We start from the raw sequence: 13,822 nt of genomic DNA on the forward strand, positions 1-13,822 counted from the left end.
CTCTAGCCTCTAGAAGAACTAAAGTCTCTTTTATATAGATTTTCAAAACTTAGTAATTATATTCTTATAATAACTTTCTAAAATATAAATATTTTTATTATTATTACTCTCTTTATAGAGCTCTTAAGGTTATTAACTATAGAATAAAAGTATATATTTTAATTAGTATAACTAGAAAAATATATAATTAGCTATAAGCTAGAGTTTACTTACTATAATTATAGAAGTTAGTATTTTAATATAGTAGTATAAGCTACTAAGAAATATTAAAACTTTAGATAGACGTAAAATATATATATATACTATAAACTATAATATTATAAAGGTTTAGATAAAAGTAAATACTTTAGATAGAAGTAGTATAATAAGTATATAGTCTAGAAAGGTAATTAGTATAGCTTCTAAAGTCTCTATAACTCTTATACTTTAAAAAATTTAGTTAATACCTCTAGTATTAGCTAGAAGTATAGTAGCTTAACTTTATATAGAGTTATCTATAATTTTATAAGTAAAGAGTAAGTTTTATTTATAAATTAGATTAAAATTACTAGTAAAGTACTACTTTAAAGAATAATTATTATATTATATGAAAATATAGATTAATATAAGAACTAGAAGAGAATTCTTAAAGTAGAGAGCGAGACGTAATTTAGCGCTATAGATAACTACTAGATTAATATATTTTCTACTGTACTTAATTAAGTAAACGCTGTTTTCTTCTACTATAGTCTTTTTCCTTTACTAGTCGCTATCGTCCGACACAGGCGACGACGTTCTGTGGATCTCTTCGCTTTCAGTAACATCATCTGATTTAGCTGCTCCGATTCTTCCATTCACGGGTACCACTTCTGATGTCGTTCGAGCGGCTTCGAACTCATGCAAACCATGAACACCGTCCTTGACACGCGGAAAGCACTTGAAGCATAGATCATAGTCAGGGCATTGCCGACACGTGTATCTCGTTCCGTATACATAGCACTGAAGCACTTCAGTCAGCGAGGAGAACTTCAAGGCCGGATCACGAACCTTCTACTTACCAAACAGCTATCACATGAGGCTAAAGACCATCGCTTCACTTCGTGATCTACGATGTCAACCTCATCGGCCTCCGACTCATCTCTACCCAGAGCAGACGCGAACTCGACATTGTCGTGGAACACAGCGACGTCCCACGGGGTCTGTCTGTCTTTGGTGAGAGAGTCGGTATTCGCGCCACATGAAATGAGACGGCGAATAATGGAAACGTCCCATTGTCTACAAGCCCAATGTAGAGACGTCCAACCATCTTCGTCAGCCAGGTTGACTTGCTCGGCCGTCAAATTGTGGTAGAACAGACTTTCGAGAATGCCACGGTTTTGCCCACTGCATGCAAAGTGCAAAGGTAGCCGTTTGTAGTTGTCGGCCGTCCACAGCAGCTCCTTGGGAAGAACATTCAACGTGTGGATCGACTCTCGTCCGTTCAATGATGAGCAGCCCACGTGAGCAGCACTTCGGCCCTCGTCGTCCACTTCGTCCACCTTGAAGCCTACTTTGTCGATCAAATAACGTACGAGATCTGGTTCTCCATTGGCGACGGCCGCGTTGAGCATAGTTCCAAACCTACCGCCAGTCCATTTTGGCTTGCCGCCTCGGTTGATAAGCAACTCCACCATATTCATTTGCCTGAGCAGGCGGCGTTGCCTCAGCGCCTTGCCTTTGGAATTTTGGGGTGACTTCGGGTAGCGCCACGATACTGCAGCAATCAGGGGAGTCCAATACTGGCCAGCCAGGTGATTTACCGTGGTTCCGCGTACCGCACTCTTGTGATCGAGCAAATCTCGAGCCATTTTGACGTTTCCATAGTACGCGCACTCATGAATAGCGCTACCAAATGTCCCCTTCCGAGCCGTGTAGATTTCATTAGCCCCATAATCAAGCAGCAAAGATACGACCTCGCCGTTGTTTTGTCGAAGAGCAGCGTGGAAGCATTCGCATAGTACCTCCGCCCCACGCAATTCCTCGTGACGCTCGAGCATCATCTTGAGCGCCTCCAATATCTCCTTATTCTCCGTCCTCATCATCTTGAGTAACGTGGCTTCAGCAGTTTTGCGCGAAAGTCTGTCGCCCCTCTGTAGTAGCAGGCGCATACAGCCAAGGTGGGCAATTGCAGTGGCTTCGGCTAGTGGCGACTGGCCGTCTTTGTCCATCGTGGACGTCTCCGCACCACGCATAAGAAGTACTCGCAGCACGGATTCGTTCCCGTTCATAGCGGACACATGGGCGGCGGTACGCTCCCAAGCGTCAGTCGCGTCTCTGTCTGCCCCGGCGTCCAGGAGCGTAGCAATCAGTACCTCATTCGGCTGGCCAGCCATGTACAGGAGCATGCTGGTCAAGACAGATTTGGCTGGTCGATTGTTCCCATTGGTGAGCAACTCCGCGAGTTTCGTTACCTCGGGCGTATTCTCAGAGTAAGACAATCTGCTGAATGGGTAATCATAGGTCTCTGTATCAGGCGGCCAAGCCGTAGCACCGTGCTCAAGCAGTATTCGCGCTACCTCGAGACGCTCCATGGAACAGGCAATCTCAAGAGCATACCAGCCACTATCAGTCCTGCGATCGAGATTGATCCCACCGTATTGCATCACGAGTCGCAGGACGTCCAGATTTTCGCAACGGCTGGCAATGTGTAGGGGCTCGCGTTCGAGGACCATTGCGCGCGGTGTGTGGTCCAAGAGAAGAGCAACGACAGCCTCGTCTCCAGATCTTATGGCCACCTCAAGAGGGATGGATCTGCTTTCATTTTGCATCTCAAGTGCATCGATTGTGGCTGGCGGGGGGGCAGGCACATTTCCAGATGTTTCCGAGTCAGAAGCCATTTCCACGCCTTCATTTGAAGGGTTCTCTACGCCTTCAGTTGAAACATTTGATATGTGGCTCCGTACAGCTGTTTTGTTTGCCTCGATCAACGATCGCAGAACCTCCAAATGACCATAGTTGGCAGCCAAGTGTAGTGGAGTGTCTTGAGTTGACTCCTTCGCTGAGACGGATGCGCCTCTTGCCAGGAGCAATTCTGCAATTTCTGTAAAGCCGCAAGCACTAGCACAATGCAACGCAGTATCAACACTCGACTCGCAGACAAGCGAAGTCGACTTGTGGGATTCGAGCAACCGTTTGACTGTGCTTCTTTGGCCCGCCTTGGTCGCAACATACAAGAGCTGCACAAAGTCCGGCTGTGGGAAGCAAAAGTCGCAATGCATCAAAAAATCGACAAAATGGTGTTGACCATGCCGAATTGCTCCACCAAGTATCTCTTTTGCGATCGGACTTGCCGTTCCGTCTTTCAGAAGCTCGAGTTCTGCTGGCGGCAATGCTTCAACGATGGTTGTCCAGCCGGGACCCAGGGATACAGAGTCGTATGGAAGGAGTGAGAGTAGTTTGATGTCTACTGTGACATGAGGCAAACACGCCTTCACGAGTTCGCTGTTTGCCTGACGGACCGCAGTGTTGAGGAGCGACATGGCGTTCTTTCGAACAACGTCTGGGTCTGCTCGGAGTAAATTGAATGCACTCTCAGGCAAATAGACAGACCCGCTGACCAGGGATGTCGGGCTGCAATGCGAGAAAGCCTTGTTCAACCTATCTTTCGCAGGGCTGACATCCTTCCAGCTCTTCTCATCCCCGAGCAGGAAGCCTCTGGCACCGTGGACATCCCTCTTAACCGTCAAAAGCTGACATTCAACAAGATCAACGACCGTCATAGCGTCGCTGAGGCGGATGCCAAATTCCTCGGCTATCGCGAACGGCGACAGCTCATCCAACTCGTTGGGGTTTTCTTCGCTCAAAGCCATCAAGCTGGATGAGTAGAAGGAGCCCTGTAGTCCGAGCCATGTGTTGATTATGATTGGCTCGTAGAAACGAAGTTTGGCCACTTTATTGTTGGCGCCTCCGTTCTCAACTGCTCGTATGTAGTGGTAATACCAGAATGATGCAGCGTAGTTGAGGAACGGCATCTTCTTATCGATGGCGTCTTCGTCGCCAGCCTTGACGCTTTCTATCACTGTCGAGGAAGTAGATATACATCTCAGACAAAGAAGCGCGAGTCGCATTTCAGCCGCAGGACCCAGATCAAGCCATCCAGCAGCATCGTCCAGGGATAGTCGCTGTTGCCCCGCGCTGTCGGCCGGACATGCTGGGAGAAGCCTGACCAGATCATCCTCAACGCGAACTATGCCCGCCAGGGATTGGGATAGACCGTATGTGATATCCCAAGCGACTTTTCCTTCTGATGGAGCAAGTGCAGACTCATCTCCTGCAGTCAGAGCCTCGCTCAACTCCCGAAGAGTCAGAGGCCGTGCACAATAGCGTAAGATGCTCAGAATTTGTGCAATAATCGATCGGTCCGCTTCTGGTATTCTCGCTACAATCGAGGGTGTGTCATGCACCAGAGCTGATTTCACCTCGGATCGGGGCAAGAAAAGCCAAGGACGATTGCTCATGGCATCCAGAGTCGAGATAGCAGACAGCGGGTCAAGACCATGCTGCATAATGGTCGATATCATTTCGTCGCCGTCCTCTTGCAACGATGGACGTGCGGCAAATCTGGTAGTGAAATGCGACTGCAAATCAGCTTGAAAAGCTTGTTGTGTTGAGCTCTCCAGTATATCGATCTCCATGGTCTGGCACTCTTCCATGAAGGTATTACGGGTTTTGACGATATCATTCTGAATTGTGTGCCCAACTAATAGCAGAAGCTTGATTCTCCTGTCTGTGTTGTCCATCAGATCCAGTAGCCGTTCAAGATCCGCCAAAAGACTGTTCTGGGCGCTGCTTGATTCGAAGGGAAGACTCAACACCAGTAGTCGTGGTAGGTTCCCGCCCTGGGTAAGCAGACGATGGAGTAATGCCCACATAAGGTCTTCTCTCCAACCAACGTTCAGCCCGAAAAACGAGACTTTGAGTTCGCCGAGGAGCTCCGGGAATTCCCAATCTGCAGTGCGATCGCTGAGTATGTGATAGCAGAGCGACATCAACAGACGCTCGGTTGCACCTACGCCTGCACCATCCTGGCGAAGTACAACTGGTGTCAACCGTCCATCTGTCTGTGAAGCCACCAGTTGAGTGACAAGGGAGGCGACGAAGTACTGGTTATCAAGACCAACGGGAAGATTAAGCCGGAGAAACTTGTGGTCTGAATCTCGCCAACTTTTAACACCTCCTTGGACCACAGAAGTCGCGATTTGTGGAAACAGAGCAGGATAGGGTAACGCAATCTTCGATGATACCGATGAGTCGTCTTTCGATGTGTCTATCGTGTCCGAATGCACCTTCCAGTTCCTCGGTAGCACACCAGACTGTTCCAGTTGGCGCCTGAGATGGTCGTAGACAGCGTCGGCGCTGAAGTCTGCCGCCAAGGTCACCGATGCGGCACCGGGCACCACCAGGTCCTCGTTCGATGTGATGTCGCTGACTGAACTGCTTTCTTGGGAGCTGTCGCTCCAGCCATCTTCTTTGACATTCTCCATAGACCCTGCTGTCTCCATGGTGGTTGGTGAAGAGAGCGTTCTTGCGACATCGATGAGCAAAGCGCACGGCAATAGTGCCCCTCCTCCACGCTCACATTTGGGGCTGACTGCATGAGCGCCCTCGAAACACCTGTTTGTGGTCCTCCGTGCATACTGCCTTGTGGGGGCCAGTGCGTCCAATTGGTGCGCGCACTCAGCTGGACCAATACCCCTGCACCCTCCATCATGCATACGAGGACTCAGGCGTTACGATAAGCCATCCCGCCCATTTACCCGTTCTGCCCGGGAATTGCATTCGATTGCGTGTCTTTCTTATCTTTCTTTCACTTCCAAATCCTTCTAGGCACAACAGCTAACATGGCCCAACCAATTTCGCCAGTAATGGCAAATCGCACAAGGCCGCGCGCACAGGCTCACGTTGAGAAAGAGCACGAGACATTAGAGCGCCTTAAAAGCATACCCGCGGAGCTTCAGCCTGGCATCAAGAGCTGGAACCTTCCGGAGAGTGTTCTAAAGCAGTTGGCCGACTGGAAACGGGAGGATGATGAGAGGAAAGGCAACGATTCAGATGACGACGATGAGGATGACGATGACGATGGTCACGAAAATGAGGACAATGACGATGCGACTGGACCCGCCAAGAGAGAGGACCTACTGAATCGCTTCCGAGAGCTTGGAGGGGACGTCAAAGATCAACAAGCGTATGATTCGTTTGTCAGCAGGAACGCTTACGACGTGTACCATCACGTCAGTGGATACTCCAAGGAGGAGCCCACAGTAGATGGAACGCTGCTACACTCTCTGGCACGGACGACCACAACCTTGTCGTGGCAAGTCTGGGTCAAGTTCATACTTGACGTCGCCAGAAGCATCAGGGTAGATGTCCTGTGCGAAAACGCAAAAGGAAACAAGACCTGCATACACGCTGCTATTGAGCATGGCGATGAAGGACTTCCTTTCATCATCTTCATTTGCGACATCGAAGATGACAAAGTCCTAGAAACTGCCATTGCGCTCACAACCGACCTTGAGCTAAGCTGCGTTGATCTTGCCATTTCCGAAGTCTCGCCCGTGGCATCAGCGTGCTCTTTTAAAGGCTTTCGGCTTTCTGGCATGCAAATGCTCCATGAACTGACCCGCAAGGCTAGTGAGGCTACTCTATCCAGGTCTCGAAAATCTAAAGTCGGCGGTAGCCGCGACGCTGGGCGTGGGAATCTGCCGCTACACGACCTCGTTCACGTCAATGTCTGCAGAGACTTGACAAGAAGATGTTCGAAGGATAAAAACACATGCAAGTTGTGTCGGAAGCAAAAGGACGATTTCGCGCATTACCGCCGCACGTATCTGGATGTCTTGGACTTGATGGTGAAGAAGCATCCGCAGGCTATGACGAAGATGAACAGCGCGAAGCAGTCGCCATTCCTCTTTCATTGCTATACCAGAGACAGCAGCGAGACAAATAAAGACTGGGGTAGATTGGAGTTTGACACGTCTGTTGATACCATCATTGCTGCAAAAAATGGACGGTCAAATGCAGAACTGCCGCCGAAGCTTCCTCCCAAGAAAGGAGATCCTTATCACCCCAGCCAGGGAAAGAACGGCAGCGAACCCACTGCCCTACAAACCAGCTCTCAAGCATCGAAAGTGTTGAAGCACAAAGACCCAAAGGACGTAGAGATCTCTAGGGACCTGGTAACGGTAGTGTCTCAAAAGCTTCTAGAGCTATGCTTATCGTCCGAGTCTTTTTCAGACGTCTGCAATAGCTCGTTCGGAGAGAGTAAGTCTCGGTCACTACTCAGCTCTCAAACGCGACGATTATGCTGACGACATTCTCACGTTCACAGAATTTCCCAGCGCCGAATTCATCTTCAAAGCCGACCCGCTGACCGATCGGACTGTCGGCAGACACCAGAAGCTCCCGCTGGAGAGGATGCTGGCTTGTGTCGAGGTAAGCCTGTACGCGAGGCAAGCGGCAGCAGGAGATAGCGAAGCGCAGTCGGAAGAGGAAAGAGACACACGGGAAAGGCTCGTGACGAAGTTGTTTGACTGGCTTCGAGGAGCGAAACAAGTGAAAAGGATCGTGCAGCTCGTCATCTACGACCACGCACAAGCACCATGCAGAGACGAGGTCGTAAAAGCGTGTCTCAAAGGCTTCGATGTGCGGTATCTGGACTGGAATAAAGAAGACTTATCCATCGATGTCCTCCAAGAGGTTGCGCCGAACCTCCAGAAACTATGGCTCACTTGGAGTGGTCGCAAATCGGCGCTGCATGGCTGGGCCAACGAGCGGTATGGTGTACTACTGCTCCAGAAGGTTCGTCTCATGCAACATCTGGCCGCTTTTGGCAGTAGCTTTGATGAACCTCTTACTGATTCAAATAGCTCAAGAAACTTCATGTAATCGTGGGGAGCGATTGGGAATCGCCGGAAAGTAACGGCCGGAATTTGAAGGAGTTCAGGAAAATGCTCCAGGCGAATAACATGCCGGACCTGCTCGAGCCTGACATGGATGACACACTTACTTATTCTGTGGATCGACACAATCGAGTAGAGCTGCCAGGGTTGAAAGAGTTTGTGCACCAGCATTGATTACTACTTCGTTAACGGACAATCTGCTGACATTTGTCTGAAACCTAGGAGCAACCAGTGGATCGAAGCGGTCACCAAATTTCGCGATGTCCTTAATGCGAAACTCGGGAAGCTCGACGACTCTGTTAAAACCGCCATGCAAGGCGCCATCAAAGTGGCTATCATAGACGACGGCGTCGACTTGGACGGTTTGGTCAGTTCGGACTACGTGACTGGATGGTGTCCGTACAGCAAGACGCCCGACAGAGGGCTAGTGAATGCTTGGTACATATCGGACAAGAAGCATGGTACTGAAATGGCCCGACTGGTCCAGCTTGTATGGCCGCGGCTCAGTTTGTACATGGCCAAGCTGGACACCACGCGACGTGTTCATAAGACCGTAGCAGCTTCGGCTGCAGAGGTGAGCACTATAATTCCAGCCCACAAAGTTAATTAGGGACTGACAGAATCTAAATCGCAGGCAATCAACCAAGCAGTAGCCAGCGGCGCAAAAGTAATCTCGATGAGCTGGACAATGTACAAGTCGTCTGATGATCCAAATGACGAGGGCATCAAGAGCATGATGAGGGCGATCAAAAATGCAGAGGATAATAACATCATCATGTTCTGCGCATCCCAGGACAGCGGCTGGGCAGGATATCGCGAGCCATATCCGGCTGCCGAACGCAACCCGAACACCCTCAAACGGGTCGGCTCAGCTGGCGTACACGGCGGGCGATCCGACTACGTCAATCCCAAGGAGGTCGATTATCTCTTTCCCGGAGAAGTTGCAATGTCGGGAAGGGCAATGTCAGCGCACATCAGTGGCAGTTCGGCCGCGACAGCTTTAGCATCTGGCCTGGCAGGCTTGATACTTTGGTGCTGTGCGCTACAAGAGAAGCAGCACCCACCGGAGAAGACGTCAAAACCCGCAGTAAAGGCACCCGACGTCAGGAAGGAGCCAAGTCCGATGGAACTACCGAAAAGAACAAGTACGCTTTCTTTCGATGTGCTGCCCAATCCGCAAGCGCCGAAGAAGCCCGTCAATTTCCAGAACCACGCGCAAATGTATGGACTTTTCACGGCTCTTCGCAGCAGCATGGATAACCCTCTGGTCAATATCGCGCCTTTGCTGCATGCGGCTGCCGCGCACAAGGACCCCGCGGGAGAAATGGTTCGGCGCTGCCGGAATGAGATTCTCAGAATTACGGAAAACACGAGCTTAGTATGATTGCGCCAGAACGGTTGGGAGCTGTGCAGTAAAGAAGTACATATCGAATTGAGCAACTATCGGCCATTGGTCGTATCAGAGACATGCCGGGATTGGTCATATTTAAAATGGAATCACAAGGCTATCTTTGCCCTTGACATTGTCCTCTTTCTCCCTCCGTGCTTCCTCTTCACCCGAACGCAAGCCAGTATTAAACATGACAAACTTGCACAGATCAAGCAAGTCAACTTCATCTAGCTTGTCTTTATGCTTCGTCAACGCCCCCACCTCCTGCAAACTGGGCGCAAAAATGATGGGATCATCGCGAGGAACCCGGCCAATGAAGCGCTTGAGACCCGTCATTGTATCCGTCATGTTGTCGACTTTGGCGCGGATGGTGAATGTGCAGGTGAACTGGGACTGGTCGCCGTCTCGGCGCTCCAGCAGGACGGCTGTGCGAAAGAAAGTGGGCAGTCCGCTTTTGGCCGCTTCGTTCTCGAACAGTTGCCATTCGGCGACATTCGATCTATCCGGGTCGCCCACTTCGTCAGCATTATGATGGCTGTACTCGCTTCGTTCCGTGCCGTTGATGGTGATCTGGTCCACGCGTTCGACGGACTCGGTGAGCTCGTAGCTGACTTTGGCCGTGCCCTTCAAGTACTCTATGCCAGCGTCGCCGCCGGCCTCTGTAGACCGGGTCTGCGACACAGCAACAGGCGTCGCGAGCATCGAGTAAGTGCCGTTTGGCGCCACAGCTGCGACATTGGGGTCGTAGTATGCATCAATGCCGCTCCCCGAGCTTTTTTTGTGCTTTGTCTGGAACACGGCACGGATCTCTGCAGACCTGAAGCGTCGTCCGGCAGCGCGCTGTTGAAGCACCCAGCGGAATACAATCAGCGTGTGAGGTGTTTCGTTGGCTGACGTGCCGTGGACGGTCTCTTCACGGAAGCCATATACGACCATGGGAAGTCGCTGGTCATAGCCTGTGAACTTGCGGTGCTGCAGCTTGCCCATATTTCGTTGGCGGGGCACATATTCTGGGTCAGCCTCGTCGTCCAGACCGGCCTCCTCGATGACCATGCCGAAGTCTGCATCCTCAGGAAGGATGTCGAGGTCGACTAAGGGCGACATATTACCTTATTGTATTGGAGGTAGAAGTAGGCAACAGCGGACGGTCTCTCAAAATCGATGTAGTAATTGAGTTGGGCACTGACGAGATGGCTATCTCACCAGGGCGGATATCGAGGTGGGGTGACGAGCTGCATATTGCATGCAGTAAGAGTACCGGGGTAGGCGAAAGCAACACCATCTCTTGACACATCATTTTGCCTACTCCAGATACTACCTTACAGTGACCCACTTGCTTTCATGAGAGGCACAACTGTGGTCGAAATGTGGAGAAAGGTGGATGGATGGTGGAAGGTCAGTGGCAACAACTGGGAGATCAGTTTGGATCAAGTCAAGTGCCCGTGTATCTCGACCATCAGGCGCAATGATTGCATGTGCGAAGAGATGGAACTCTTTGCACGAGATGAAAGTGAGGCTGTTAATATATGTCGAATGCAGGATAAACTAGATTTTAATCAAGAAAAGAAAGGAGTGAAGTTGATGTTAAAACTAGATTGAATCTTTATGTAGCGCAGGCTAATCTATCTTCGCGCTGAAAACACGCGGGAAGGAGGACAATTGTTTACACGTCGACTCTTTCCTCCTGCGCGCGTGTTGCTTATTCTCACTGCTTAGTGCAGCATGCCGCTTGCAGACATTGATTGGCGGGTAACATAAGCCTTGTCGTTCGGCGGCTTTTTGATGATGCGCCTGGGCTCTTTGGAGCTGCAATTGCATTCGATCTCGACGGACGCGTAACGGATGCTGACGTTCTTGACGAGAACCGATATAGCCACAGTCCAGCTTGGTTTGGAAGTGCCATCTGGTAGGACAGTCGGCGTTCGCGGTTGATGTGGTATTAGGTGTGTTTGTGAGCAAAGGTGGCGCGCGGCAAGGTCGCAGCCTTGCGAACGTTGGTAATCAATCTTGGGTTGCTACTGTGAGCGTGTGTTATTCTTGGTAGAACGTTTAAGCTCTACAGGGGCCTGATGCTGAGCGCTGGAGCTCACTCCTAAATTAATGGAGGTGAACGGGGAGTAAGATCCGCAATGCGCGGATCAACATCGCGAGAAGTTTCTTGACACCTTGTCATTGTTCCAGGATATACACTACCTAGGTACGTCCTGCATAGCGACTTCCACGCTTCACGTCATGTTCACGTCATGTAACAGCTGTCTTGACAAAAGTTCAAATGGAGGGCGTGTTAGGGCATTGACTCGAATTTTGCCCACTTGAAGCCAAGAGACCTCCGCGGTACTTAAAAAGCGACTGTCCGGCAGCTACTAAGAAGCAAAATGTTCAACTTGTCTATAATGATACTGTCTCACCTTTGTAAGATCCAGTCAAAGAAGCGTCTTTGCACCGCTGCTAGATAATTCTCAATTCTTCGCGCGTCCACTTGACCCTGGATTCAAGCTCTTCCTGGGGAATCTGCTCTTCAGCATGACATGGCAGGAACCCGCCGTTCACACCAAAATACCAGTCGCTGTCGTCGTCGTTATTCACCTGGCCGTTTGCTACCTCACAACATCCAACACGCCTGAACTCATGTTGTTCAGTCTCCTCTAAGAGCAAGAATAACGCTGCATCATAACCACCCTGTTGGGTATCTTTCCTGAACATGCCAATGTAAATGGCAACAGAGTGTCCAGTTTCCTGTATCTGAGTGGTGTCCAAGTGCACCTCCGCATCAAAAAGGCCAGAGAATGTCCACAAACGAGATCCTTCCATCTCTTGCATCCGTATATGGCCACGTAGTGTGTAGGCGCTAACGTCTATCCTGTATCAAAAAAGTCAGCGGAGATACCAATCGGATGGTTCCAGTGATCTACCATGGATTAAATAGAGCGTAGTCGTCCGCCTGAGCCGTAAATTCCAACATGCTCATACGTTCCCCAGTTCTGTGCATTACATTGACCCGGAAATCCGCGTCACTGATCTCCATCAAGACGTTCGGACGCCCAGGAAAGATGATTTGAGCCTTGCCGTCCTCAGGATTACTACTCTTCACAGAAGCCCAACTCCAAGACGGGAAATCCGACTTTCTTCTAGCTCCAGTTTGAGTGGATTGAGAGTCCCTTCTTTCTCCCACAAGTTTCCATCCAAGATCAAGGCCAAAGCGCAAGGAATTCTTATCTTCGTCACTAACCTTGGGAGGTCGCCACCATATGGAATTACCTTCAGCATAATCGACTGCAGGCTCTTGCAGCCAGATCGGAATACCATAAAAGTGCGATTGCGTACGCGACATGTAAAGCCCAGGCGTGTGCAGGAGCACGTAGTTATCGGCTTCTGACGTTCGGCCCGATAATTCGCGGAACACTCCAGCGAAAGCGTTGATATTGTCTGTTTCATAGCGCAGTGACCGAGGATAGTATTCCTCTAAGCGAGAGTATATATCGTGTATGGCAAAGGACTCGTTTTGGGTCGGAAGGATCTCCTTGCCCATCGAGATCCTCGTCATCAAGTTTGTCGATGCGAAGCTCTGATCTAGCTGCTCCGTGGCCAAACCCTTTCGACACTGGAAACAGACCTGATGATCGGTAAAGATAAGGCGGCGACGGGAGAGCAGCATTTCCTGATACGTCCAGCCCCGCGTATTCCACACCGAGAACTCCACATCCTCTCTTGGGTTCTTCACTACCACGAAGTCATGACTTCCGATACCAAAATGGGGTGTTGATTTTCGTGGCCGGCTTACTCCTGGTAGCCCGTAGTCTGAGCCGCTACCAGCAGCAGCTATGATCGTGACAAGAGCATTTCGATAGATCGAGTCCATATTACGAATCGCTTCGTGCTTCTCTCCAGGGTTGTTTTGATCGATACAATATCGATCAACCCACAAGTATCGCATTCCAAGTTTGAGAGTGACAGAGATAGCGTCGAGGACTGTCTGCGGGATTTTTGCTAAAGCTGTGTTATTGGAAGTGGCGTTGCCGGCAGGTACATCGCCCCAAACGTAACTCAAACATATGTATTGACTATCGGGCGCTGTGCAAAGCACGCGAGTCTTGCAGTCGATGAGTCTGGTTGGTGTGAACTCGCGATGGGAAGAGCTTCCACACATCTCCGAATGCTTAGAAAGACACATTCCGATGGCGTCGTTCAACTTGTTGTAGTCAATAGACTCAGAGCTCGGTACTCGGGCACACGGTAGATAAGTGGCCTCTTCTAACCTCAGATTGACGAATCGCGCGTGGGTCGGAAGCAGGTACCTCCGTGGAACCTCATTGCGCGACGAGGGCCCAAAGGCGAAATATGTCGCCTCATGATCGGGGAGAACTGGATGAGGAACAGACTCAATGTAAATTCCAAACGGTCCAGGTAAGCTTCCGGTATCCATGTCACCAAAAGTGGTCCCTAGAGCTCTTGTGAGCAGATTGCATCGGGAACAGCTTCCTTCTTTCACATAGGGAAAGCCTGAGAAAGGGGAACC

The 13,822-nt window shown here is 50.2% G+C and overlaps 3 protein-coding genes across 3 annotated transcripts; 1 reads left to right on the forward strand and 2 right to left on the reverse strand.

Annotated features, from left to right (window-relative positions):
* Positions 1-934: 934 nt before the first annotated feature.
* On the reverse strand, positions 935-5,519 carry J4E78_009630 (uncharacterized protein; the record flags this gene model as incomplete). Its single annotated transcript, XM_049370219.1, has 2 exons — positions 935-978; positions 1,052-5,519. The coding sequence occupies 2 exons, from the start codon at positions 5,517-5,519 to the stop codon at positions 935-937; spliced, it is 4,512 nt and encodes a 1,503-aa protein (XP_049217966.1).
* A 363-nt stretch (positions 5,520-5,882) lies between these two features.
* Positions 5,883-9,300, forward strand: J4E78_009631 (uncharacterized protein; the record flags this gene model as incomplete). The annotated part of the gene is made up of 4 exons (XM_049370220.1): positions 5,883-7,278; positions 7,346-7,790; positions 8,142-8,490; positions 8,551-9,300. 4 exons carry the CDS (start codon positions 5,883-5,885, stop codon positions 9,298-9,300), a joined length of 2,940 nt encoding a protein of 979 aa, XP_049217967.1.
* Positions 9,301-9,402: 102 nt separating this feature from the next.
* Positions 9,403-10,410, reverse strand: J4E78_009632 (uncharacterized protein; the record flags this gene model as incomplete). Its single annotated transcript, XM_049370221.1, has 1 exon — positions 9,403-10,410. The coding sequence occupies one exon, from the start codon at positions 10,408-10,410 to the stop codon at positions 9,403-9,405; it is 1,008 nt and encodes a 335-aa protein (XP_049217968.1).
* Between the last annotated feature and the right edge of the window lie 3,412 nt (positions 10,411-13,822).

The sequence above is a fragment of the Alternaria triticimaculans genome (assembly GCF_023758025.1).
Source record: "Alternaria triticimaculans strain BMP 0046 chromosome Unknown scaffold_22, whole genome shotgun sequence".
Taxonomy (NCBI): Eukaryota; Fungi; Ascomycota; class Dothideomycetes; order Pleosporales; family Pleosporaceae; genus Alternaria; species Alternaria triticimaculans.